At 46.1% G+C, this 24,164-nt stretch overlaps 1 protein-coding gene across 2 annotated transcripts in view; it reads left to right on the top strand.

Moving 5' to 3' along the window:
- NHERF2 (NHERF family PDZ scaffold protein 2) overlaps nt 1-24,136 on the top strand; it is a 232,889-nt gene extending 208,753 nt beyond the window's left edge. Inside the window, exons 6-7 of one of the 2 annotated variants that reach the window (XM_069209755.1) lie at nt 19,593-19,658; nt 21,476-24,136. In XM_069209755.1, coding sequence (XP_069065856.1) covers nt 19,593-19,658; nt 21,476-21,634 — 225 coding nt within the window. In that variant the 3' untranslated portion in view covers nt 21,635-24,136. The remainder of the gene's footprint in view (nt 1-19,592; nt 19,659-21,475) is intronic. The other variant, XM_069209754.1, reaches the window with a different exon arrangement.
- The last annotated feature ends 28 nt before the right edge of the window (nt 24,137-24,164 follow it).

Here is a 24,164-nt window from a genome sequence, read left to right as displayed (position 1 = left end):
ATGCCCGCACAGCCCTCTCACAGCGGGACGCAGGTAGGCCTCGTATGCAGCACCTCTGCTCTGACGTAACCCCTTTCTGGATTGTGTTCACTGCGCCCTGGACGGGAGGCCTCTGGTCTCCCCCCTTGGGGTGCAGACCAGCTTTGTGATGTAAAACAGATTTTTTGATCAGCCCGTTCAGCAGAGTGGATGTGAATGAACAGTCCTTGGCACCCGGGTGCCCGCAGCACGTGGGGTCTTTTGCACACAACCAGTCCCGGCTCGCGACCAGGATATGGGGCGGTACGGCGCTGCGGGGGGGAAGAAGGGGGAGGGGTGGTTTGGGGTGTCAGGACTAAAAACAAAATAATTAAATATAAATAATAATAAAAAAAATACTTACCGCCGTTGCCACCGCCGCTCCATCCGCCCCTCTGCAGGCAGGCTCCCGGCCTGCCCTGCTCCAATTCTGATGCTGCTCAGAGCAGCGTTAGGATTGGCTGGTAGCGCCCAGCCAGGGCACTCCCAGGCAGACTGGGAGCCTGTGCAATCCTCCTCCAGCCCAGTGACTGTGGCGAGAGCCCACTGCGCATGTGTGTTTGTCTGGCCCGAGACAGCCGGCCAAACACACATGCGCTCTGAGGGGAGTGCTCTGTGCACTCCCCTCAAGTGCTCATCACAGCCTGTGCCCCCCCCCCTTCAAGAAAAACATAATGAACACCGTTTGTTATTGTTTTCTTGAAAAGGTTTGGTGCTGCTGGCAGGGGTGGGGGGCGGCCACGATCCTCCTGCCTCACGGAGGAGCCGCCTCTGCACACATCTCACCAGCCTTGATAGACCTAAAGTGTGCACTCACATTTTTTGGAGCCTTCCTACCTCCCTTTGTAAGGGAGAAAAAGGCCTGGTTTAACAGATAGAACAGTCCCTTTTACCTGAGTGAAATGTTCAGCGCGTCCAGAAATTGGTCATATTGTGGTGCACGTTTGTTTTCCAGTCATCCCACTAATGATGTGCTGCTGTGGAGAAATAATGCTCCAGGCGCCAGGGTCCTGGGTGAGTCCATGAAATATTTAATTATCCCGTGGGTTCCCGTACACGGCCGCCTGGAGACCCCATGGTTTTAGTCTCTTTGCAATGATACGCTGTAAATGCACCTTTTGTTGCAACTTCTTAATAGATTATCAGGGGTTGTAGAAGATCAGATGAAGGTTCACGCTGTGCACTTCTACAAGGTTGGCAGGGGTGCTTCATGTCTGCACCCGTACGAACCCCGATAAGGTTCCAGGTGCTCGACAATGCCAAGGTGGGAACAGCCAGAGCAAGGTGTGTTGGGGAGGGCTTCTCCGCACACCTGTCTGCGGTGAGAAGGCGCAGTACTCCTCGGAGGGCCCTGCCCACCACATCTGTCCTTCACCACGACCCGTGGCAAGAGGCCATTTCCTTGCCTCCATTGTAGTCCACTCCAACCACTATTCCAGTTACAGGGGCGGAAGACAAGATCGCCCCCACCTACCCCAAGTGCACACAATGGACCTCAATGCTGCTCGGTACAAAAAATCACGTAACATAACATATGCCAGACCTGCAGTTCACATGCATTGTTAATCTGTGCGTGGGAACCGCTTTTTAAAAGAAGTGCTTCACAGGGGACTGAGAAGGTTTTACATTTACAACAAGCAGTGTTCTGAGTGCTCTGGGCTCTTAGCGCGCTGTACTACGAACTTGTGAGACGTTGAGCTCAACCTATCCTGCTAGCTGTTTACCCTCCATTGGCGCACTGAGGTTCTGTTCGGTGCTTTGAGGCCTGTGCCCCGGAAAGGAATAGTTAAGACACAGCAGCAACCTCCTTTGTGGCTATACATGTGTTTACATTGACTAGGCCAGCTGAGGGAGGTACGCAGAGAGGTACTGATAGTCAGTCGCTTCTACTTCCAGATCATCAAAAAAAGGTGTTACTTCTCCCATGCATTAAAAGTACAACCTGATGTGTTCTGGGAGGTGTGGCCTTCGCTTGCTTCAACTAAACTAGTGGACCTGACTTTAAACTGGAAACCTCGAGACCAGTGCTTTAATTGAGCTGGTAGTAGCAGGTACTCAGTGCCGGCACTTCTTAATTAGAAAGGGATGGCATCAGCACCAGTGCTTTTTGGGAGAATGCCGGCCCTTCTCAGCAACAAGCAGGCACTCTGGGACAAGGAGTACCTGCATTTTTCTATTCCCATATCAAGCAGTGCCCGGAACTAGAAACATGGTGTCCTGACAACACACAGCTTGGTACAGCTCTTTATTGGCTGAAGCTGTAGTGTGATTACTAAAAACATGAAAACAGCTGCAAGATAACACCAGCCATCAAAGCCTGCGATTGTGTTGCGCCTCGGAGTTTTGCAACAAACCCAGAGCCTGCAGCACCAGCTGCCCCGGCCACGGGGCCTGGATGTCGGGTCGGACCTAAACCTGAGTTTGTTACGCCCTTACTGCGGAGCGCATGCTGGATACAGCTTGTAAAGATGTGTACTGAGCCTGTTTAAAGCAAGCAGGTGATCGTTGCAGCGGTGCTAATCCTCACAGGCATTTCCCATAAGACGCTGTCATGTTCGAGGTGAGGATCAATCCCTAAGTAATATGTGAAAACATTGAGCTAAACCTCGCTGCCCATGCACATTGTGAACTGCTTTTTATTTACGTACATACTGTTGCCTCCTCATTCCGCTGATGCTATGAGGCATGGCTAAAGAGGAGAAAAAAGTGTGGCTGGTCTTGTCATTTTGTAGGCGTTCCCACCACGCATGTGCACCTATGAAATGATGCAGCCATTTATTTTTTCTTTTTATTTACAGATCCTAGTTGGATCGGTATATAAAACAAGCATTTGCAATGAAATAGGCCTCGCATTTGCTTGAGTTAGAGCTATTGGCCTTGTAAATTCATAACTGGACTACTCTTGCCACATAAATTGGTCAACCCTGACTCATAATGTCGTCTTTTACTGCCATATAATTCCAGTGGCCCTGCAGATAACTAAAACCCTTCATTTACCTTCTTCCTCTGTCTGCAGCAAAAAAACTAAATGTTTTCATTTAGCATCCTAATTTAAATCTGCCATGCTAATTCCAATAGAATACCACTTTCACCACACCACCATCAGAGTTGCTGGGTGGCTAACACAATCCTCCCTCCCCACTCCCCCCACCCCAAAAAAGACACAAGACAGCTACAGAGGAGACATAAACTAGATGCATCACCCAAACATATCAAGAATGTTCAGACAGTCATAGTTGAATAAGGATGTTAAGAAGCCCTGAATTATGGTCACAATTGTAGTAAGGAGAGATTATTAAAACATATACAATTAGCATTTAAACCGTTTTCAGAAATAAACCTTTGGCATTAGACTGTAATGCACAAAACAGTTCCTAGAGGGCACAACCCCATGAACAAATAGGAGAAAGTAATGCAGTGTAACCATATACATAGCCCCTAGAGAGCATTTTTAGGGCTATTAAGTCTACTGCAATGATATTACAAACAAGGCCTTTAAAATACAACTTCTAATTGTAAAATGAAAGTTCTAGCCAAAAGAAATCTTAAAAGGCATTGAATGGTGGGGGGGTATTATTTTGGAGTCCCCACTAACATAATGTGGGGTCCCAGAGATGATGTAGACAGAGCACATTGTGGTCAATGTTTTCAAGGTGGCTCCCTTGTCCTAGGACCACCACAGGCTGAGTTATGAACAAAAATGTTTTGTAAAAGTAATGCCCTGCAAAGCAATATGGGGTAAGTTTCCGTGCCACGAATATTTTTAATATGTTGACATGACTGTGATGCTTAGAACAGCCTCTAGAGGACATCAAAATGAAAATAGCATTTGTAAGAAACATGGTCATGTAACTATATAGTTAGCCCCCTAGAGGGCATAACCACACAAAAAGAAAATGACAAATAATACAAAAAGAAAATGGCAATAAATAATGCAAAGTAACCATATATGTATCCCCTAAACGGAATAGCGCATTACATATTTTCAGGGGTAACAGGCCTATAGCAATTATATCACAAACAAGGACCTTAAAACACAGGCTATTCCCATCTGGAAAACAAAAGTTCCAGCCATGAGAATACTTAAAAAGACACTGAATGGTGGGAGGGGTTATTATTTTGGAATTCCCACTAACCTAGTGAGGGGACCCAGAGATGACCTAGACCGAAAGAGTGCGTTGTGCTGAATGTTTTGGTGGTGGTCCCATTGTCCCAGGACCACCACAGGCTGAGTTATGGGCAAAAATGTTTTGAAAAAGAATACTTGCAAAGCATTATGAGTCGAATTTTCCAGAGTGCAAAGGGAGGACATCATAGTATTGACCCTCCTGTACTGGGAGAGACGCTTTGCTTTGAGGACATCTGTTTTAGGGAAAGCATTTACTAATTTCAAGTGTTTTAAGGGTAGAGTCACAAGAAATGACTGATTAGGTAACTGGGAACAATATGACCAGAGCTCCAGTACCGCCGATCGAGTTCACACAGTTGTGCCTGTTGGCTCTGTGAGTGCCACGGTCACCATGCAGCATGAAGGGGAGAGACAAAAGATAAAAATAGTTCACCCACCCTGATGTATATCTGCAATTGTGCAATAATCCATGTAACAGGGGCAGTCTGCAAGGCATGATAAAAAAAACAGCCTCAAGGCAGGACAAACGTAAAGCCTTTACCAATGACATAAAGAGATTTCTGAAAGGTAAGCCCATGAACGAGTGAAAGTGATGGGCATGGGTAAAAGCCGACAATACTTACAACGGGTCAAAACGCCAGCGCTAGACCTAAAAAGGTAGTGCAAAAGTGTTTTTCTAAGTGGCGGAGGAAGCAATTTGGACAACAGTGGGCAGAAGCAACATAGAGGATAGGGTGGAAAACACACGGAGGGTAAGCAAAACAGAGGGAGAATGGTGTGTGGGAGAACAGAAGCACACAGATGGGAAAGCAACATGGAGGAGAAGCACATGAGGGCAAGGGCATCATGAACAGTGCTGTGGCATACCAGAGAAACCTTACCTTCCAGGGGTGCTAGGACTTTCCCTCCCAGTAGATCTTTAAAGAACATTGGCAAAACAGTTCACTTTTCCACATAACATCCCCTAAATGGTGGCTAAAAAGCTATATATTTTCTAGCTAAAAATCTAGTTATGCTGGGCTAGCTAGGCCGTCAGGGCATCTCCCTGATAGTAAATCACTTGGTGGGACCTTTAAATGTAAAGGAGGAAGAGCCCAGCTGGTGGTACCTGGTGTGCCACTAATGGTGGTTGCAACCCAAGGTGGAACAAGGCATCTTCCAACAATGTGGAGAACCTTTGCTGGTTCTTTTCGCCACCATTGAGAATACGCAGTATAAAATAATTTTGCATTTTGAGGTTCCAAAGAAGGCTTTCCTCGGGAGACTAATTACAGATAAAGTGGAGCACAGGACTTAGTATGCCTTTCCTCGTCTGCCCTGATTTCTGAAGATCAGGATTGACCAGTCTCATGTCATCCTAATGGTTCCGGATTAGGCCTGGAGTGTTGCTACCATGACCTTCTGGGCATGAGCATCTGTCCTCTTACTAGGTGTCCGCTTCTGGAGGATATTGTGTCGCAGCAGCAGGGCAGGGTTCTGCACCCAAATCTGCATGATGAACACCTACATGCGTGTAGATCGAGCATCAGCAGTTAATTCCATTCAGTCTACCACCTGAGGTTGTGGATGTTATTCTTGCTACCAGGTATCTAGGACAAATGTGTGGTCAGGTGTAGAGTCCGCTACACAGACCCCTTACCAGCCAAACTGTCAGATGTTTTATTGTAAGTTTTGTCTTTGGTCCACCAAGGTATTGCAGTGGGAAGTGTTAAAGGTTATTTATTAGCTCTTTCAACCTTTTTTTGTTTGCTGGACCAACCATTTAAATCACCTGTTGTGACGTTTTATTACAGGTTTGCCCAGGCTGTTTGTGATGTCACAATGGGACCTTAATTTGGTACTGATGTTCCTTATATGTATCAGTTTCAAGTGAACGTACAGCTACTTAAAACATTTTCTCACTCTCAAAATGTTTTTCCTGATTGTGATCACTTCAACTCCTTTGGTGAGTGAACGCTAGAGTCTTTTAGTACAGCCCATCTACACCACCATTTTTGCAACAGGCTGGTGTTGAGAACTTGGGAGGCCTTTTTGCCGAAATTCATGATGTCTTTTCACGTTGGACAATCCACAGTTCTTTGACCCTCCTCACCCCTCAAAAAAGGAGTGGAGACTCAATTGGCAAGACCCAAAAGGGCTTTGATTCTACATAAATCACTCCGAAGACAATTGGTTGGACGATCAACTTTTTGTGGGGTTCTCTGGTGGCAAAGAAAATGTTAGAGAGCCCATTCCACCAGGGCTAAGTCTGCTGTCAGTCTATTGGTATGCAAAGTGCCTATCCTCAACAGCTGCCAGGCCATGATGTGGGCGTCAGTTCATATGTTTATGAAGCACTACTGCCTTGACAACCAGGTCCGACTGGAAGGGCATTTGTCTGTTTGGTCTTGCAATACGTTTTGATCTGAGCCCACTGCACAAACCCTCCACAGGGTATTGCTTTGGTATCTGTTCTAAAGACGAGAAATCTGCAGTTGAAGTGTCTGTCAGAAGAACAAGTGCCTTACCTTTAGTAACACAGTTTCTGGTGGATAATCTGTAACCACATATTCCTCATTGCCCTGCCTCCTCCCCGTTCTGTGGAGTGGTCTCCCTTTTTTTTTAATCTATAAAAGGCCTTAAATTGTGTACTGACAGTTGTGTTGTGCCCCACAACTAATGGTGCAGAAAGAGTCGAGGAATAAACTGACACGGGTGTGCAGGCTTGGCACTTACATATGACTTTGCTGTGTCAGAACGAAGCCAAGACAGAGCCACACTGCGCCATCTAGTGGCACGTGGAAGCAGTGTTGAGAACTTCCAGATCTTCTACTGGTACCTGAGGATATTCCAAAAATGAGGAATCTCTAGTTAGATTATCCACCAGAACGAGTTTTATTGAAAGTACTCCTACTACATGTTCGTCTGAGCTGCTTGCTCCGCACGCCCTTTCCTCAAAGCACTATTCTGGCACCACTGCAGTCCGTCCGCTCTCATTTACAGTGGCTTGCTAAATCTATATCCTTACTGCGGGAATGTGTAGTATCAATGCGGGTTTAGCAGATAAATAGGAATTACCTAGCAAGAACACTGTTTCTGCAAGTTTCAGTGCCTTTATCTGTGTGTAGTTACTACCACCTGCCAGCTGGTGATAACAGGCACTATGGATATGAATATGGAAGAAAGGGTATGGCAACGGAATAGCAGCACAATAATTTGTTTTTTATTATTATTAATTTTGTTGTTGTTATTTTAAGTGAGTGTTTCTTTCGGACAGAAAACTGAGACATTTTTTTCTCTCCATCGACTGAAGATTTCCAAAAAAGCACCTTTCACTTGCATAGTGAGCACATACCTTCCGTTTTTTTTCCCCAAGTGAATACTTTTGTAGAACTGTAAAACCAGAAACTATTATCAAAGTGATTGACAGTTAAATCAAGAAGTGTGCCTGGATAAAAGTCTATGGGAAGAGTTTCAGCTTGTTCTGTTCTCGGCTCAAGAGGTACTTCATTTCAGAATGATGCATCAAGAATCCTTTCTGAGCTTACCTTCTCTCCTCAGTGCACTTCAGGCAAAGTGATCCTCTAGGATCATAGGTGCTGAGCGCAAAATGCTTCATGTACCAAAATTATTGTCTTCAGTGCCTGTGCTACAGCAGGAAACCACTGAAACCACAGTATCATGGGAGATAGATCACCCGTGGATCGTAGCAGCTGTTCTTATCACAGAGTTCAGGACCCCATTGTCTGTTTTGCAGTTTCTTGGGCAGACCCACGACTATTGCACTGCAATGGCCCTAGCGTTAAAGAACGACCTCCTCAACATCAGACCCAACATTAGTTTAGCAAAAATAGTGACTGGGACCACTCAATAACTGAATCATAGATCATGGAAACGTTAAAGGATTGCATTACAAAAATCTCTAGATAAGCATTACAGATAAGTAGAACATTTATGCCATGAAGGGTCACATACAGAGTTTATAATCAGGAATCATACATTTTAAGTCCCTATAAGCAGCAAAATGGGAAGGAATTGGAGGAATGGACAGAGACTGGTAGAAAAGGTAAATCATCTGGCTCCCCCAAAACCAAAGGGGTTTTACAGTCCTTTTATGAATAGGTAATAAGCAAAACCTGCAAATTCAACATGACATGACTAGTGATAACACATACTGAGCAAGTCAGAATTTAGATAATCACAAATGGACATACAGGACTAACTAAATTTTAAGGAAAGGAAAATGCCAACAGATTGTGTTGTTGCTTGTAGATGCACAAGACAAGTTGAAACGTTTTTCAAAGACCCGTACACCAGTGTATTCTAGCAGGCCCACATATACATTTCTTGCAGAAGAGTCCTTACGATTGAAACATTCAGTACAGAAAGCTTCATTCACAACACATGCTCTCTAAGGAAAATAACCAGGTGTAGGAAGTTGGCTCTGTATATACTATTTCAAAGTAAGAAATAGTGTGCAGAGTCCAAGGGTTCCCCTTAGAGGTAAGATAGTGGCATAATTAGATAATTCTAATGCTCTATTTTGTGGTAGTGTGGTCGAGCAGTAGGCTTATCAGAGGGTAGTGTTAAGCATTTGTTGTACACACACACGCAATAAATGAGGAACACACACTCAGACTTACTCCAAGCCAATAGGTTTTTAGATTGAAAAATATATTTTTTTAGTTTATTTTAAGAACCACAGGTTCGAGATTTACAGTAAACACTTTAAATGTAAGGTACTTCACTTAGATATATTAGGAACTTTGAATAAAAGCAATATCATGTACAGTCTTTGTAAAAAAAAAAAAATTGGCAACAAGCTATTTTCAAAGTGGACACAGTGCAAAAATCAACACTTCCTGGGGGAGGGAAGTAAAACACTTACAAGTCTCAGTCCTGGGGCATAGGCAGCCCACCGTTGGCGGTTCAAGGCAGCCCCAAAGTTACAACACCAGCAGCTCAGGCCCGGTCAGGTGCAGAGGTCAAAGAGGTGCCCAAAACACATAGGTGCCTATGGAGAACAGGGGTGCTCCGGTTCCAGTCTGCCAGCAGGTAAGTATCTGCGTCCTCAGGGGCAGACCAGGGGGGTTTTGTAGAGCACTGGGGGGGGGACACAAGTAGGCATACAAAACACACCCTCAGCGGCACAGGGTCGGCCGGGTGCAGTGTGCAAAGCAGGTGTCGGGTTTTGTATAGGTTTCAATGGAGGGACCCGGGGGTCACTCTACCGGTGCAGGCAGGCACAGGGAGGGCTTCTCGGGATAGCCACTACCTGGGCAAGGCAGAGGGTCGCCTGGAGGTCACTCCTGCGCTGAGGTTCGGTTCCTTCAGGTCCTTGGGGCTGCGGGTGCAGTGTTGGTTCCAGGCGTCGGGTCCCTTGTTACAGGCAGTCACGGTTAGGGGGAGCCTCTGGATTCCCTCTGCAGGCGTCGCTGTGGGGGCTCAGGGGGGTCGTCTCTGGTTACTCACGGGCCCGCAGTCACCGGGGAGTCCTCCCTGTGGTGTTTGTTCTCTGGATCTTGAGCCGGGGGTCGGGTGAAGGGGGTGAAATCTCACGCTTCCAGCAGGAAACGTGCAGTCTTTTAAAGTTGCTTCTTTGTTGCTAAGAAGTAGCTGGTTTTGAACAGGGCCGCTGTTCACAGGAGTCTCTTGGTCCTTTAGTCCAGGGCAGTCCTCTGAGGCTGCAGAGGTCACTGGTCCATGTCGGATGCGTAGCTGGTTGCAGGTTTTCGAAGTTGGAGACAGGCCGGTAGGGCTGGGGCCAAAGCAGTTGTCGTCTTCCTCCTTCTCTGCAAGCTTGTAGGTCAGCAGTCCTTCTTGTTTCTTCAGGATGCAGGAATCTGATTTCCTGGCATCTGGGGAGCCCCTAAATACTGAATTTAGGGGTGTGTTTCGATCTGGGAGGGTAGTAGCCAATGGCTACTGTCCTTGAGGGTGGCTACACCCTCTTTGTGCCTCCTCCCTGTGGGGAGGGGGGCACATCCCTAATCCTATTGGGGGAATCCTCCAAACAGTTCCTGCAGGGGGAGGTGAGAAGCACCTCCACCCAGTACAGGCTTTGTTCCAGGCCACAGAGTGACAAAGGCACTCTCTCCATGTGGCCAGCAACATGTCTGGTGTGTGGCAGGCTGGCAGAAACTGGTCAGCCTACACTAGAAGTTGGGTTGGTATTCAGGGGGCATCTCCAAGATGCCCTCTGGGTGTATGTTACAATAAATTGCACACTGGCATCAGTGTGCATTTATTGTGCTGAGAAGTTTGATACCAAACTTCCCAGATTTCAGTGTAGCCATTATGGAACTGTAGAGTTTGTGTTTGACAAACTCCCAGACCATATACTCTTATGGCTACCCTGCACTTACAATGTCTAAGGTTTTGCTTAGACACTGTAGGGGCATAGCACTCATGCACATATGCCCTCACCTGTGGTATAGTGCACCCTGCCCTAGGGCTGTAAGGCCTGCTAGAGGAGTGACTTACCTATGCCACAGGCAGTGTGAGGTGGGCATGGCACTCTGAGGGGAGTGCCATGTCGACGTAGTCTTTTTCTCCCCACCAGCACACACAAGCTGCAAGGCAGTGTGCATGTGCTGAGTTAGGGGTCCCCCAGGGTGGCATAAGACATGCTGCAGCCCTTAGAAACCTTCCTTGGCAGCAGGGCCCTTGGTACCAGGGGTACCAGTTACAAGGGAGTTACCGGAGTGCCAGGGTTGTGCCAATTGTGGAGACAAAGGGACAGTTTAGGGAAAGAACAATGTTGCTGGAGCCTGGTTAGCGCAGGGTCCCAGCACACTTTCAATCAAAACTTAGCATCAGCAAAGGCAAAAAGTTAGGGGGTAACCATGCCAAGGAGGCATTTCATAACACCAGGTACATAACAGTGTCATGTGCTCTGCGAAGACTGTGGGGAGAGAAGACGCACAGGAGGGCATTGATTGGGAGGGGTAATGAGCAAGACTAACAGCACCCCAAAACAGCATACATATTAATAAAATGGTGTCTCTGTAAAAATGTGCACAGCTAAACTACATTAATAAACAGATTTTTCTTCACCTAATAAAAATAATTTCAAGGGCAACATTAATAATTCATCGGTTAAGAATAAATTAATCACAAATCATTAGTATTAAAAAATAAAGTACCACCATAATTGCACATTCTGAAAAAGCTTCCACAACAAGATCCATCGAAACCCATTGAGTCTTGCCTTTTTTTTAGTGCAGAGGTGAGGCATTCTGCTCTGGAATGACATGTATTCCTGGAATTAGGTTTTTTCAGAACCCCTTTCAGACTGACACTCATTAACTCTACCCTATTTCCATTCAAGGACAGCCAGTTTGAACTCCCAACCATACTTTCTGAACAGCCAGCACTTTGATTTGAAACTCAGCGTTTTCGTCATAACCACCCATTAGCTAAAAGAAACGTTGATGAAGAAACTGGACACCAAAATGTCTTCTGTTGCAGTGTCCAGTATTTAAAAGGCATTGTATTATCTCAGCTGTGGCACCTGGGTTTAAACTTCTGGTCCTCATCATCTCTAGTCTTCTTATTCCTATCATGAATATCTCAACTCTTCTTGTGAAAGTGTACATTTTGGCACGAAGGGAATTGGTAAAACAATAGAACATGGTCTTCTGGTTGGATAGTTTTGTAGAGAAGGAGGTGTAAGGGATATCTCATAATCTGATAAAGGTGGCCTTGGTGCAGGGACTGTGGTACCGCAGATGTATTCCTTTCACTTGACAAGAAGTGATCCAGGGCCTTCCTTACTAAATAACTAAAGTCTGCTCTAGACGCATGTGGGGAACCAGGAACATAGCAAAGGCCTAATATATAAGTTTCCAGTTCATGTTACACAAAAGTCCAAGGTATCCAAGAACCATTGTTTTGGCCTTCATTAAAAGAAGCATACACAGCAAAACTGCCCATGGTTGTTGTTGCCTCACTAATCAACCCAAACGGTAAGTAGTAGCTGTCCTGAAAAGTCTCTAAAGATTATGAACCTGATGGAAGAGCCTCACAAAGGCCTGCTTCTATCAAGAAAATTTCTCTCTCAAGAAGAAAGTTTAAATTATTGTATCCTTAATGATCACCTAATGCCTTATTGTAAAGTGCTCAAGCATGTCTGAGCCTTTTTGAAGGTCACCTCTCCATAATCTACTCAGGGTAGAAATCTTCAGGTTACAAAACGATGTGGGAGCCGGTAGCCCTCCTTCTGTTGCAGTCACATAGACAAATAGTGAACCCCATGCAGAGGTCTACTTCAGGTGGTTCCAGTGTAAAGGCTGAATGCTGCAAGCCTTATCAGTCTTTCCTTTTGGACTACAGAAAGACTCCACCTGAGCCTCTTTCAATCTAGAAGTTGATTTAATCATTCAAGCTCCTTGATAATGGAAGAGCTCTCCTTAATGCAAACATTAAGCAAGTTCTCAAATTTTGCTTGGACTGTATAGAAGGCTTCTGGGTCATGCAAGACCACGATAAGCCCTTCACCTCTTAGAGAGATCATTTAAGTCTATATAACCTACTAGACTGTTTACACCTTTCTTGAGTATTTCACTCTGGGGCGTACTCCGCTACAGAGATCCACGTTGATGGGTTCAAGGCCAAGGCAACTTACGTGCTCTGACCTATCAAAAGTAACCATTCAGAATCTTCTGTACCAGTCTGGTAAACACTATGAACACAACATTCTATCCAGGGTTACTGTCCAGATCCTTAAGCACATCCTAAAGACTGTTTTGCTAGATTCTCCTCCACTGCCTTATTTTTCTTGAGTATTGATCAGGTATTGGGCTGCTAAGATGGAACATGGAGCCCTGGTAACTTCAGAGCTCACATGTTCAGCACCTTTGGTCATATGCCACACACCATCCTCTTTATCCCAAACCAACCATAGAAGAATCCACACATGGGCAGAGAAAAGAATCAATATACACTGGTTGAGTAGCTCTGTGGCTTGGGAAGTCCTTATTGCTCCGGCTTTTTTTTTTTTCTTCCTAAAAGGACCAGCAGGCGTACTGCAGTTCTCTGCACTGTTATAAGATTCCTAACCTCTGCACCCCACGCCCCACAGAGAAATGTTTCTATTAATTATGCTTCGCATTAAAAGCAGTAACCACGAGTCATGCTCCCAACAGAAGTATTTTCCATGTATGCGTGTCACCAGCAGGGGTGTTTACTGTAGTCTTCAAGAGCGCAACAGCGGCCTCTACCCGCTGAATGAGACCCACTCAAGCATTCTTTGCGGGCTTTAAGGGGAGGTCCACTCTGCAGTAGTGGGCCTTAAGGTTATTAACAGATTCTGTCCTCTGCACGTCTTTAATCGTCAGATTAATCCACCGCAATCAGCTACAACACTTTATGGTACCAATAGCTGGGATTTTCTACCCTATTTAATGCGCCCAGACCAAGTCATGGTCAGAAATCCTACCCCCCAGCAGAGGTGGAGGGTCATTTTCACCCTGCGAGAGTTATAGGGTGCATTTCACAGGTGTTCATTGCCCCATCTTCAACAGAGTTATTGGGGTAGTAGACATGTCCCACTGCAGAAATCTTATGCCAGTGATCGTGCCCCTTGGCGCCAGTATCTAGTCTCCCTGCTAGATAGGTTGGACTATTTATGTGCACGCACAACCGCCCCCCACCACCAAGTCCCTTTTGAGTTCATGGTCACTCGCTACATGCACTTTGGTGCTTGTCTAGCTTGCAGACTCCTGTTAGCACCAGAACACCCATTAGGCTATTACACGCTTCAGAAATACCATAAATTCTTAAATCTTTTCCATAGAGATCCAGAATTATGAAAGCCAGGTACTGGCAACTCTGTGAGAGCACTGCACATTGCAGTAGAGGTAGAGTGCAAGAAAGCACCGCTAAAAGTTCACTTGATTTAATTGACAAAGATATACATTTTGGGTGGCTCTGCTTAAGTGGGTATAGGCTCACCATAAGACGGCAAGCAATGAATAATTAAAACGAAGATACTTAGAAGTTATTTTTCATTTGCAGCTAGTGAAAGATTTGGGTTGATGGGTCCCTTTTTAGGTTGCGCGCGCAATTGCTTTGACCTGTTTTAAGTATTATGGGCTTTTAGCCATGCCCACCGCATGCCCATCACTTTCACCCGTTCATGGGCTTGCCTTTCAAAAATCCTTTATCATTGTTAGATGCTTTACGTTTGTCCGTCCTTGGGGCGGTTTTGTTATCGCCTTGCAGACTGCCCTTGTTACATGGATAATTGCACGATTGCCAATATGTTTGACTGGGAGCGAACTTCTTTTTCTTTTTGTGTCTCTCCTTCGCGCTCATGGCAGCCATGGAACTTTGAAACGGCTCGCTTATGTCAACCTTTTTACTTTTCATTTTATGTGGCAGGAAAAGTCCAGTTAGGAATTTACAACGCTAATAGCTATAACTCGAGCAAATTTAAGACCCATTGCATTGCAAGTGCTTGTTTGTACTCAGAACGGCACAGCCAGCTTCAGCAATAAAGATTTCCCTCACACCAAGAGTAGAGGTGAGTGAGCAAACAAGTTAACAAGGCGTGTCGAGGCAATGGTCTGGCTTAGCTGTTAGAGCCTCTGCACAACCTGAGCCGTGAAAATGTTTGTCCTGTAGTTCATACAAGAAACATCATTTAAAATATTGTTGCGTTTCTTCAAAAAAGTATTTATTTAAAATGGGGAAACTTTGACATTAATAAGAAACACGATACCACTGAAATGAGAACTACTACATAAAAGTGATAGTTATTAAACATGAACTTTGAACCATTCCTGCCCCCCCACGTTAGCAACAGCGTCATAAGTGAACTACGATGGCAACACGGTTATCATGTGAAACCTGTTTGTGGTCCAATTTCTTACAGACAGCGCAATATAACAGTCTGTTAAATCATACACAGCAGGTTTTTGTGCAGCTGGTATTATGAAGTCGCGTATATGAAGATGCTTTCAAATGCAATAGTGATGAAAAATGGGCTCTGTAAAATAAAATGGCTACATAAGATCACACAATTTAGTTAAGGAGGGAAGCCACGGTTAATCCAGGTTTCCTGGATTTGCTTTGTACAAGTCAGCCACTAAATGGGTATCACTAAACTGGTGTCTAGGTGACTTTCTTTTTTACCACAAATGTCGAAGCTTTGTTTTTACCTCTTTGTGGATAAGGAGAGGGGGACGGGCAGAGGCCACACATAGCTTAGATTGTTATGGGCTCGAGTTCCAACAGGACCTCCAGCTGACCCAGGCTCCAGCCTGGCTCGGGCTTTCAGCACCTCATCCACCCCTAACCAAGATACCCTGGATGGGCAGCGGGCCATGCTGAAGACGAACCAGGCAGCATGTAAAGCATGCCCCGGAGAGCTGTCCTGTTTATTCACCTTGAGGGAAAACACTTTAACACCACCGGACAGGGAGCCTGAGAACAAAAGACTGACTCAGTGACAGATATTGATTTATCTCACAATCAGAAATGAGGGAGTGCGGAACATTTATATGGAGGGTTACCGCAGCTCCCTTCAAAGAAGAGGGAACCTCCTAGAGTACATAATACCCAATATTAGAGGGGGGGGGGAACACTCCTGTTTTGTTTTACAGGAGTGTTTCCCCCTCTAATTTTGGGCATTTGATGTTCTATGAGGTTACTTCTATTTTTTTTATGGTATTGTTGTGTCAAATCCTCCCTAAGCAGCAAGAGTGTAGGATGTAATACCAGGTGGCGTCAGATATACACCGCCAACTGGATGACCACTAACCACCTCAAGCTCAACTCAAACAAAACCGAGATCATCATCTTCGGCCCCAACAAAACCACATGGGACGACTCCTGGTGGCCCACCGCCCTAGGCCCGCACCCACCCCCGCAAACCACGCACGCAACCTCAGCATCATCCTTGACCCCTCCCTCTCCATGACAAAGCAAATCAATGCTCTAACCTCCTCCTGCATCCACGCACTCCGCACTCTAAAAAAAAAAAATCTTTCAAATGGATTCCCCCAGAAACCAGAAAGACAGTCACCCACGCACTCATCAGCAGCAGCAGACTGGACTACGGTAACGCCCTCTACGCCGGCACCACACTCAAACGCAAACTCCAGAGAATCCAGAACACAGCTGCACGCCTCGTCCTTGGCCTCCCCCGCCACAAACGAATCTCACCACACCTCAAATCCCTTCACTGGCTCCCCATAGACAAGAGAATTACATTCAAGATCCTCATCCACACACACAAATCCCTCCACAACACCGTCCCAACCTACCTCAATGAAAGAGTTAACTTCCACACTCCCACACGCAACCGCTGATCAGCCGACCTCGCCCTAGCCACAGTCCCCCGCATCCAACGCACCACCACAGGAGGCAGGTCTTTCCCGCAGGCCCCCCAAAACCTGGAACTCCCTCCCCACCTACCTTCGCAAAACCAAAGACCTACTGGTCTTCAGAAGGAACCTCAAGACATGGTTGTTCGATCAGTGACCCTCCCTGCCCCCCTTCCCCCCCTCCCTGTTTCCCCTTCCCCCCCTCCATGTTGCCCCCCCCCCACCTCCCCCGTTTCCCCTCCCCAGCGCCTTGAGACCCTCACGGGTGAGTAGCGCGCAATACAATTTTTTTTTTTTTATGAGATAAATAAGGGGTAGGCTGAATTTATTAAAACCGTGGGCTAATGGATTGTCAGACGCAGCCCTTCTGCTGCCCATCGGGTCATATTCTGCATGTATTCCACTTCTGTGACCGACATAAACCATTTTAAACAGAACATATAAGAGGCCATAACCTCAAAGAGGTGAACATAGGTTTTTGAAGACTAGATATGCTGGTGGCGGCCGAGCTTAGCAGCCGGCCGAAGGCTACTGAAGGGGGTGGAAGAAAAAGCAGAAGAGCTGACCATTTTTAACCTGCAAACAATGGTTTAGGGGACCAGGAGGGAATTTTCTTCCGGACATAGAAAGTTACTTTGAGATAGAGGTCTACACCTGGAAAAAGTTATACTGTTTATAGGTAACCAGGAGTGGTATTCACCAGTAATGGATACATTCTTAGGAAGCCATAAGCCAGCCTTCACCCAGAACGTAGAAATGTTTAGAAGTTGCTTGAAGGAAACAGTCACCCTGTAGGAAATTAGTTGAGGTAGAGGTAACCGGAGTAAACATTAACCAAGAGGGACATTTATGAAGTGACGGCCTTGAATACCAGGCACTAGGCAAAGTAATTAAGGAAACCAGTGACCCTAAACCTGCAGCTTTCATTCTTCGAATGCAAACTCTGGCCTTAATTATTGTCTAGCTGTGGCTAGGTAGGAGGGCCACTGATCAGCTGAGTGGGGGCTCTGCGCCCAAAGGTGGGGGGCTCAGTGACTTAGACGTTGGCAAGCACCTGTTGCATCCATGTGCACCTGATAGTAACAGACAGAATAATGTGACCTTTGAGAAATCACTGTCCAGTGCACAACTCCGGGACCTGGATGTACTTAATGGCATTGATGACGCGGTTCTATCGTTTTTAGGCCGATTTTATTAAAGTCCCTGGTTTAAGTGTGTAATTAGGGATGGGGCCCTGTGGTTCTGATTTTCCATGCTAAATTACCAAGTGCAAACATATGCACTTAGTTTTGAAAAGAGGGCTGTCTGAGGTGCACGCCTCCTGCTCATACACTGTACCCAAATTGTAACAACTAAAATTTCATGACTTCTTGTTACAGCTTTTGTCGTTCCAAGTGGGAGTTCGATGTCATGGCGGAACGCCATATTTCCCGCTGTTTCAATCCAGAGCAGATGATGAGGGCTGTTCACTGGCATGACAGGAAACAAACAGGGCAGGCAGTGACGCCTCTGGCTTCCCTGGGGAATGTCCTTCCCACACAACATGTGCTGAGCACGGGTGTATCCTGGGGGAGCGCCTTTGTTACCCATTGACTTGGGAAGGAAGGCCTGCAGCACTAATACATTCTGCACCGAGCAGGCTTATCAACACTGTCACCTTGAGATGCTAAATGAGGATCCTGGACAACTTAATTGAAGGAGCAGGGACTGGGGGTCATCTTTATGGTAGACCGCAGTGATTAATTAGCAGGGCTGATGTCAGAGATCCTTTTGAAGCAGAGAAGTTCTCTACTTTGTGTTTCATCAGTTAGGTGCAGTTGTGGAGTAAGTGGTCATTATTTGTACTAAAGTATACCAATTTTGCCTTGAAAATATAATAAAATTATGATGTGTACATTGAGAGTACTTTGGGGGCTTTTTCCTGGGAAGATAGTGCTCATTTGTCCTTTTGAGTCTGTTTCCACATTCCCGCCTTTAGTGCAGATTAAATTACTAAGGAACATTGAGACAATGATTTGCCCAAGATCAAACAGTTTGGTAAACTAGGCGAACCGATTTTGCTATTTATGACGCATTGCTCATCCCTAGAATGTTCCACCAATAGCACATTTTGGTGAATAGATTGTGATACTTGGTGCTGTTTCCTCGAAATAACCTACAAGGCACGTGGGGGTACCTGTCTAGTTTTTTGTAACTGGCCCTTGTGACAAAAAATGGGAGCAGAGGAATTAAGTTCAAAAAGTGATGTTCCAACACCCCTATATTTGTTCAGCACGGGGGGCCAGGATTGAAACTCCTTACTGCCGGTCCCGTTTTCCAACTTGCCCACTAGACCACAACGTGGGTGAAGATGGCTCTGATTGCAGGGGCCTGGGACAGCATTTCCCACAGAAAAGCCACTAAATATCTCACCCGCCCTGATTTATAATGGTGTTTATTACCAGAATATGCTGGTGAAGTAGTAAAACCGAGATTAAATATCCAGAAAACTACTTCCATTGAAAAAAAAACTTAGCCACATTTAGGTTGAGGGTGGTGCTGGCAACCCAAAAAAGACATTCTCCAGTCTTTACTCCCCAAATTCTGAATGCTTCAAGTGTGTGCAAGTAAGTAGGTTGCATGGCGTATTCTGTGGTTACAGGGCAGGATACCTGGTCAGTACTGTTGTTCAGTATTGGCGTGCTAGGGGTAAAATACAAATCTTCCTGCAGGATGACCAAGGTATTCTCTGTGCTGTGCTCTTCACTCTCTAAAGGTAGAGGCCATGAGCCGACAATGCTTAGGACTGGAACTCCGATCACTCTATGAATTCATTGTCCGTCAAAATTACTTCTCATGAACATAGTGTGGTCCAGAATGAACCCCCAAATATCCCTGCCATGACGCCTAACCGCCCAGAATAAAAGTTTTATTATGGCTGCTTTCGCGTGTAGTGCCTTGTGAAGTGATAACGGACAGCAGGGCAAACTTCTGGTTAACCCTACTGTAATCGGTGCCCTTTGTTGACCCAGGCCCTGATGCTAGTTTGTGTAAAATGGCCAGGTGTTCAGTGTAGTTTTTTGTGTGTCTTGTGCGTGCGTACACCTACTTGAGAGCCTCTGGTTGTGACACTGAAATGTGCTGCGTTTCTCCCGCAGGTCAACGGCGGCTCCTCCACTTCGTCGTCGCACAGTGACCTGCAGAGCCCCGAGAAGGAGCCCGAGGTAAGGCGATGCCCCTGGTGTCACGCGCCGCGGGCCTGACCCGCCTCGCTGACCCCGCTCTCGCGCCGGGTGCGCGCGCCTGGACCGAGCGCGAGCGCGCCCCTCTCTCAATGGGGCTCTGTCCGGAGGCAGGCGGCTGAGCAGGGTCTAGTTGCACCGAGAACAAAAATTGTAACCCGATATATTTTATCCCTTTAAAATATGCCAAGCCCCGATCATGTGAAGCTACGTGAGTTTAAGGGGAAATGTCTCCCGGAGCGCTGGCTTCCCAATCTCTGGTTTCACGGCGCTGCAGAGCAGACCGCGTCAGCGTAATGAGGCTTGAAAGACGACTGACACAAAGATGTGTCCCTGAGCACGGCTGCTCTGGCCGGTGTACAGGGTCGGACGCATCCTTCGGGGAAGACTTTCCATTACAAGGCATGTTAAGCACATTCTAGTTTTTAGGAATAGAATAGCCATCCTAGCAGTTCTTTAAAAAAAAAAAAAAAAAAAAAGTCTTTAATGCTTAACTCGGAAAAACACAGCTCGGAGAGGTGCTACAGCTAAATCCACAGCCACTCATGTCACAGATTAAACACAAAAAATGAAAGCCAGCTTGCAGTGGGCGAAAACATTGAGATAACACACATCTGCCTAAGAAAAACAACACTGGGAGGAATATGTGGCGCTACGGCCAGAGGTGCCGCCTTTGGAATTGGGGATCCTGGGTCGAGTTCCGGCATCGACTCGTCATCCTGTGATTCTGGGCAAATCACATAATCTCGGCGAGCCTAAAAAAATCGTCTGACCTTGTGTAAACATAATGTGGGGTTCACGTAAAGCGCTCTGAAGCTCTTGGGTATGTGCGTGCCGCCCCTTTAAGGAGAGCATAAGAGATGAATAAATAGACTGAGTTTCCAACAACTGATCTCAGTGCTGCGCTGAGGGCAGCTCCAAGGACTGCATGTGCTCATTGGTGTCTGTGCATGAGGTATGGAGTCACTGAAGCCCCTGGAACCACCAACTTTGAGATGCACTCGAGAAAGACGTCTAACCTGTACTTTGACACGAGTCTGCCGGGTCATGGGCGCCCTATGATGCTTTGAGTCTAGATGTTTGCAGTTAACCCTACAGCAAAAAGAGCTCAAAGGACCCAGGAAACATTAGTGCAACCAGATGTCTATAGGATGACCTCATCAAACATTGGTCCATGCAAGTGTAGCATTGGACTCTTGCCCGCGGCAATGCTGCAACTGGGGGACAACAGTTTGTTAATGTGTGGAGGTAGCTTCAGAACAAACGGCAGTGTTTTTTTTATTGGTGATGATACTTTCTAATGTGGAGGCATCCAGAGGGGCCTTTGATCTTGGCATACAAGTATGCATGTAATATTGGTATTTATATAATGCTAACCTAGCTAAAAAGCAACGGAGCACATTACATTAAGGAATGGGAGACAATCTAGGAGATTTTGTACATCAAGTTTGGATTACACAAATACAATTCACACATTACATCCCAGCTTTTGTAAGCACTGGGAAATGAAGTGATTGGCCCAGAACATGATCGGAGTTTAGGCTGAGGCTCGAACCTGGGTTCCCAAGCTCCATAGTTGACAGCTCTAGCAGCTAGACCACATCTGCTTCCCAGGTCTATGAATTGTATCGCCAGCATGTTTGATGATCACTGGATGTTGTGCTGTTTGCCATCACGCTATGTAACTTTATAAAAACATATTTATGACCCTGTTCCTCCCCCCCGACACTTTTTGGCCTCTTGGACTTCTCTTGATTCAGTAATGTAGTAAAAGCCTCTTTTATTCTGTCTTTCCACAGGCGAGAGGATCGGACCGGAAGGACCCCTTCGAGGACAGCGGCCTGAGCCTCAGCCCCACCGCCGCTGAAGCCAAAGAGAAGGCGCGAGCCAAGCGCGCGAACAAGCGCGCCCCGCAGATGGACTGGAGCAAGAAGCACGAGCTCTTCAGCAACTTCTGAGGCCCTCCTCGGAAGGAACTCTCGCGGGAGAGCACGAGCGCAGTCTGCGGGGCCAGGCGGAGGCAGACGAAGCCTGGCCCTCAGGGGGACCCACCTATCCATACCGGCCAGCGACGAGAGGCGGACAACAACGCAGGGGGACCCTTCTAGCGTTTCGCATCCTCTCGTCCAGGCCCCCGGAACCTCGAACTGCGGGGGAGGGGTGGGCTGCCGGCCGTGAGGGTTCTTGCTTCATGTCTGTGGTTCCCAAGCAGTTTTATTTCGATGCCACTCGCGAGGGCGGAACACCATGCACATTCCTCGTATGAACGAATCTGCAGCTGGCAAAGGGGCAACTTTTAAGTAGTTGTGGACGGAGAAAGCTTGCGAGCGCTGCGAAAGCATCTTGTGAAGAGCGCTCACATGCTCGACGTCTTGTCACAGCCTCCTCCCCAAATGCCTCTAGGGGCCCTCACCACGCTCTCTCCTTGAAACAGACCAGACCCATTTCAAATTACTTAATGTGATTGAATCAAGGGCCACCACTGATGCGCAGAGGGACCTCGACCCGGCACAGATGCACATTTGGTTTTAATCGAGACCCGGATGCAGAGCGCGTTTTTTGTTGCCATTGCAGTCACCCTTCTGCCCTCTCCAGACTCCGAGGACAAATATAATTTAAAGCCCCTCCTTTCCGTGCCTTCCTCCTGAGTTGCAACATCGTGGTATGTTGAATACGAGCGGCTGTGCAAGATCTGCAGAAAGAGGCAGAAACCTGCACAGCAAAGACTGCCTTTAAAAACCCCGGGAATGCCATGCTAGACTGCAAGGGGGAGGGTTCCCCAGGTTGGAGGTGATGTTACCTAGGATTGGTGTAGCACATACATACCTGACATGATCATCCTGTTGCCATGTGAAGGCCTAACCTCTGTAGAAACACAGTCTCCATGCACCATCTGTTCACATCAATCTCTGTTGTGTAACCACTCATCCACTACAAACTTGAAACTGCACAGAGACAGTCAAAAGATAAACTCAGATTTTCAAAATAAGATGCCTGAAATACCATTACATTTCCATTGCAAATGACTGCTCATAGTTCTACAACTTAAGCAGAACCGATGTGTGAAGGACGCATAAGTGAACCAGCAGATGTCATGACATGGCCAACAGTGGTAGAAGTGGCCAAGCCTTTTGCTGCCTTTGCGCACACTTTCTAAATGTTTCTGACGTCCCAGCTGTGAATATTCTTGCAGCCTAGTTTCATTAATATTTGTGATGAGAATGTTCACATTACATTTTTTCTTTTCCTTATTTTTTTGGATCAGTTGAGAGAAAATAGCTGTGTGCAGAAAAAATATGGCACATTATGTGAAATTTCCAAGAAAAATATAACCGCTGGGGTTGACTAGTATTAAGAAAGTGATTAGCTCAATGCAACTCTTAGGATCTTGTCATTTCTTGAGATGGGAAGGGGGGGGGCACTAACACTGAGATTTGGTTTAAATTTGCTTAAGAATGTGCGAGGGATCGGAATGGAATTCGACCTATTGGTGCCATTGAATGGGATGTGCTGCTGAAGTCGATGGATTATTTCTACAAATGTAATTTGCACCTTCCCCGAGATGAACCGTTGTGCTTATCAACACAGTGGTGACGAGGAAGGATTCCTTCGTGCAGCGAGCACGTATTTTCAAGGCTTTGTTTGGTTTATTGGCGTGATCCGCAACCAGAATTTTTACGTACCTTTCGAAAAGGATTAGGCTCACCTGCCTGAAACCCTCTTTTACGGTGAGCAACATTGTTCTTCGAAGTGGGGGGTCTTTTCTGCAGGTATTGTACATTCCAGTGGACTTGTTTGTAATGTGGCATTGCTCAACAGTACAGTGTGTAGCCATCTCAGAGAAGCGGATACTGGGAACTAGGAACTGGGCGCCTTTTTGAACAGGCTTGCACCTTCCGATAGGTTGACCTTGTTTTTTGAAGATTTGTTAGTTTCATTCTTTCCACCGTTAACGATAGGTTAGCGCTTGAAAGAATAGGGAAAATTGTTCACGCTATGAAAAATGAAGAATTCAGTGTCTTTGAACAATACAGCTCAGATGCGTAAAGTACACTTTATTACATTGGGACTATAATTTGTAGACACTAATAATCTTGAAGGACAGGTAGTTAACCAGTGATTTTATACTTGTTGTCACACTAATGTCTAGTGTGTCGGCGGGAATAACACTAAACAACGGTATGTATTACTGACTTACTCTCACTAACGTATCATACATAGTTCCTTGTACTTATAAACCACTGGCGTTAAATTTGTCTTCTTTTTACGTTTTCCCTTCTGTGGGCGATTGCCCTGACAGTGCACTTCATCATATTTTTGACACCATGTTAACTCTGATAAATTCTCACACTTTTGTACATTTAATCTTGATAAAAGAAATTATAAAGCAGTGTATCTGTATTGGGAGCAACATAATGTATAGTGTACTGTTAATAATAAACATTTGCTTTGTTCATGTATGCCTTCGCATGATAATGCAATCGTGTT

This window comes from Pleurodeles waltl, chromosome 10 (assembly GCF_031143425.1).
Source record: "Pleurodeles waltl isolate 20211129_DDA chromosome 10, aPleWal1.hap1.20221129, whole genome shotgun sequence".
In the NCBI taxonomy this organism is placed as follows: Eukaryota; Metazoa; Chordata; class Amphibia; order Caudata; family Salamandridae; genus Pleurodeles; species Pleurodeles waltl.
This window is presented reverse-complemented; position numbering and strand designations above follow the sequence as displayed.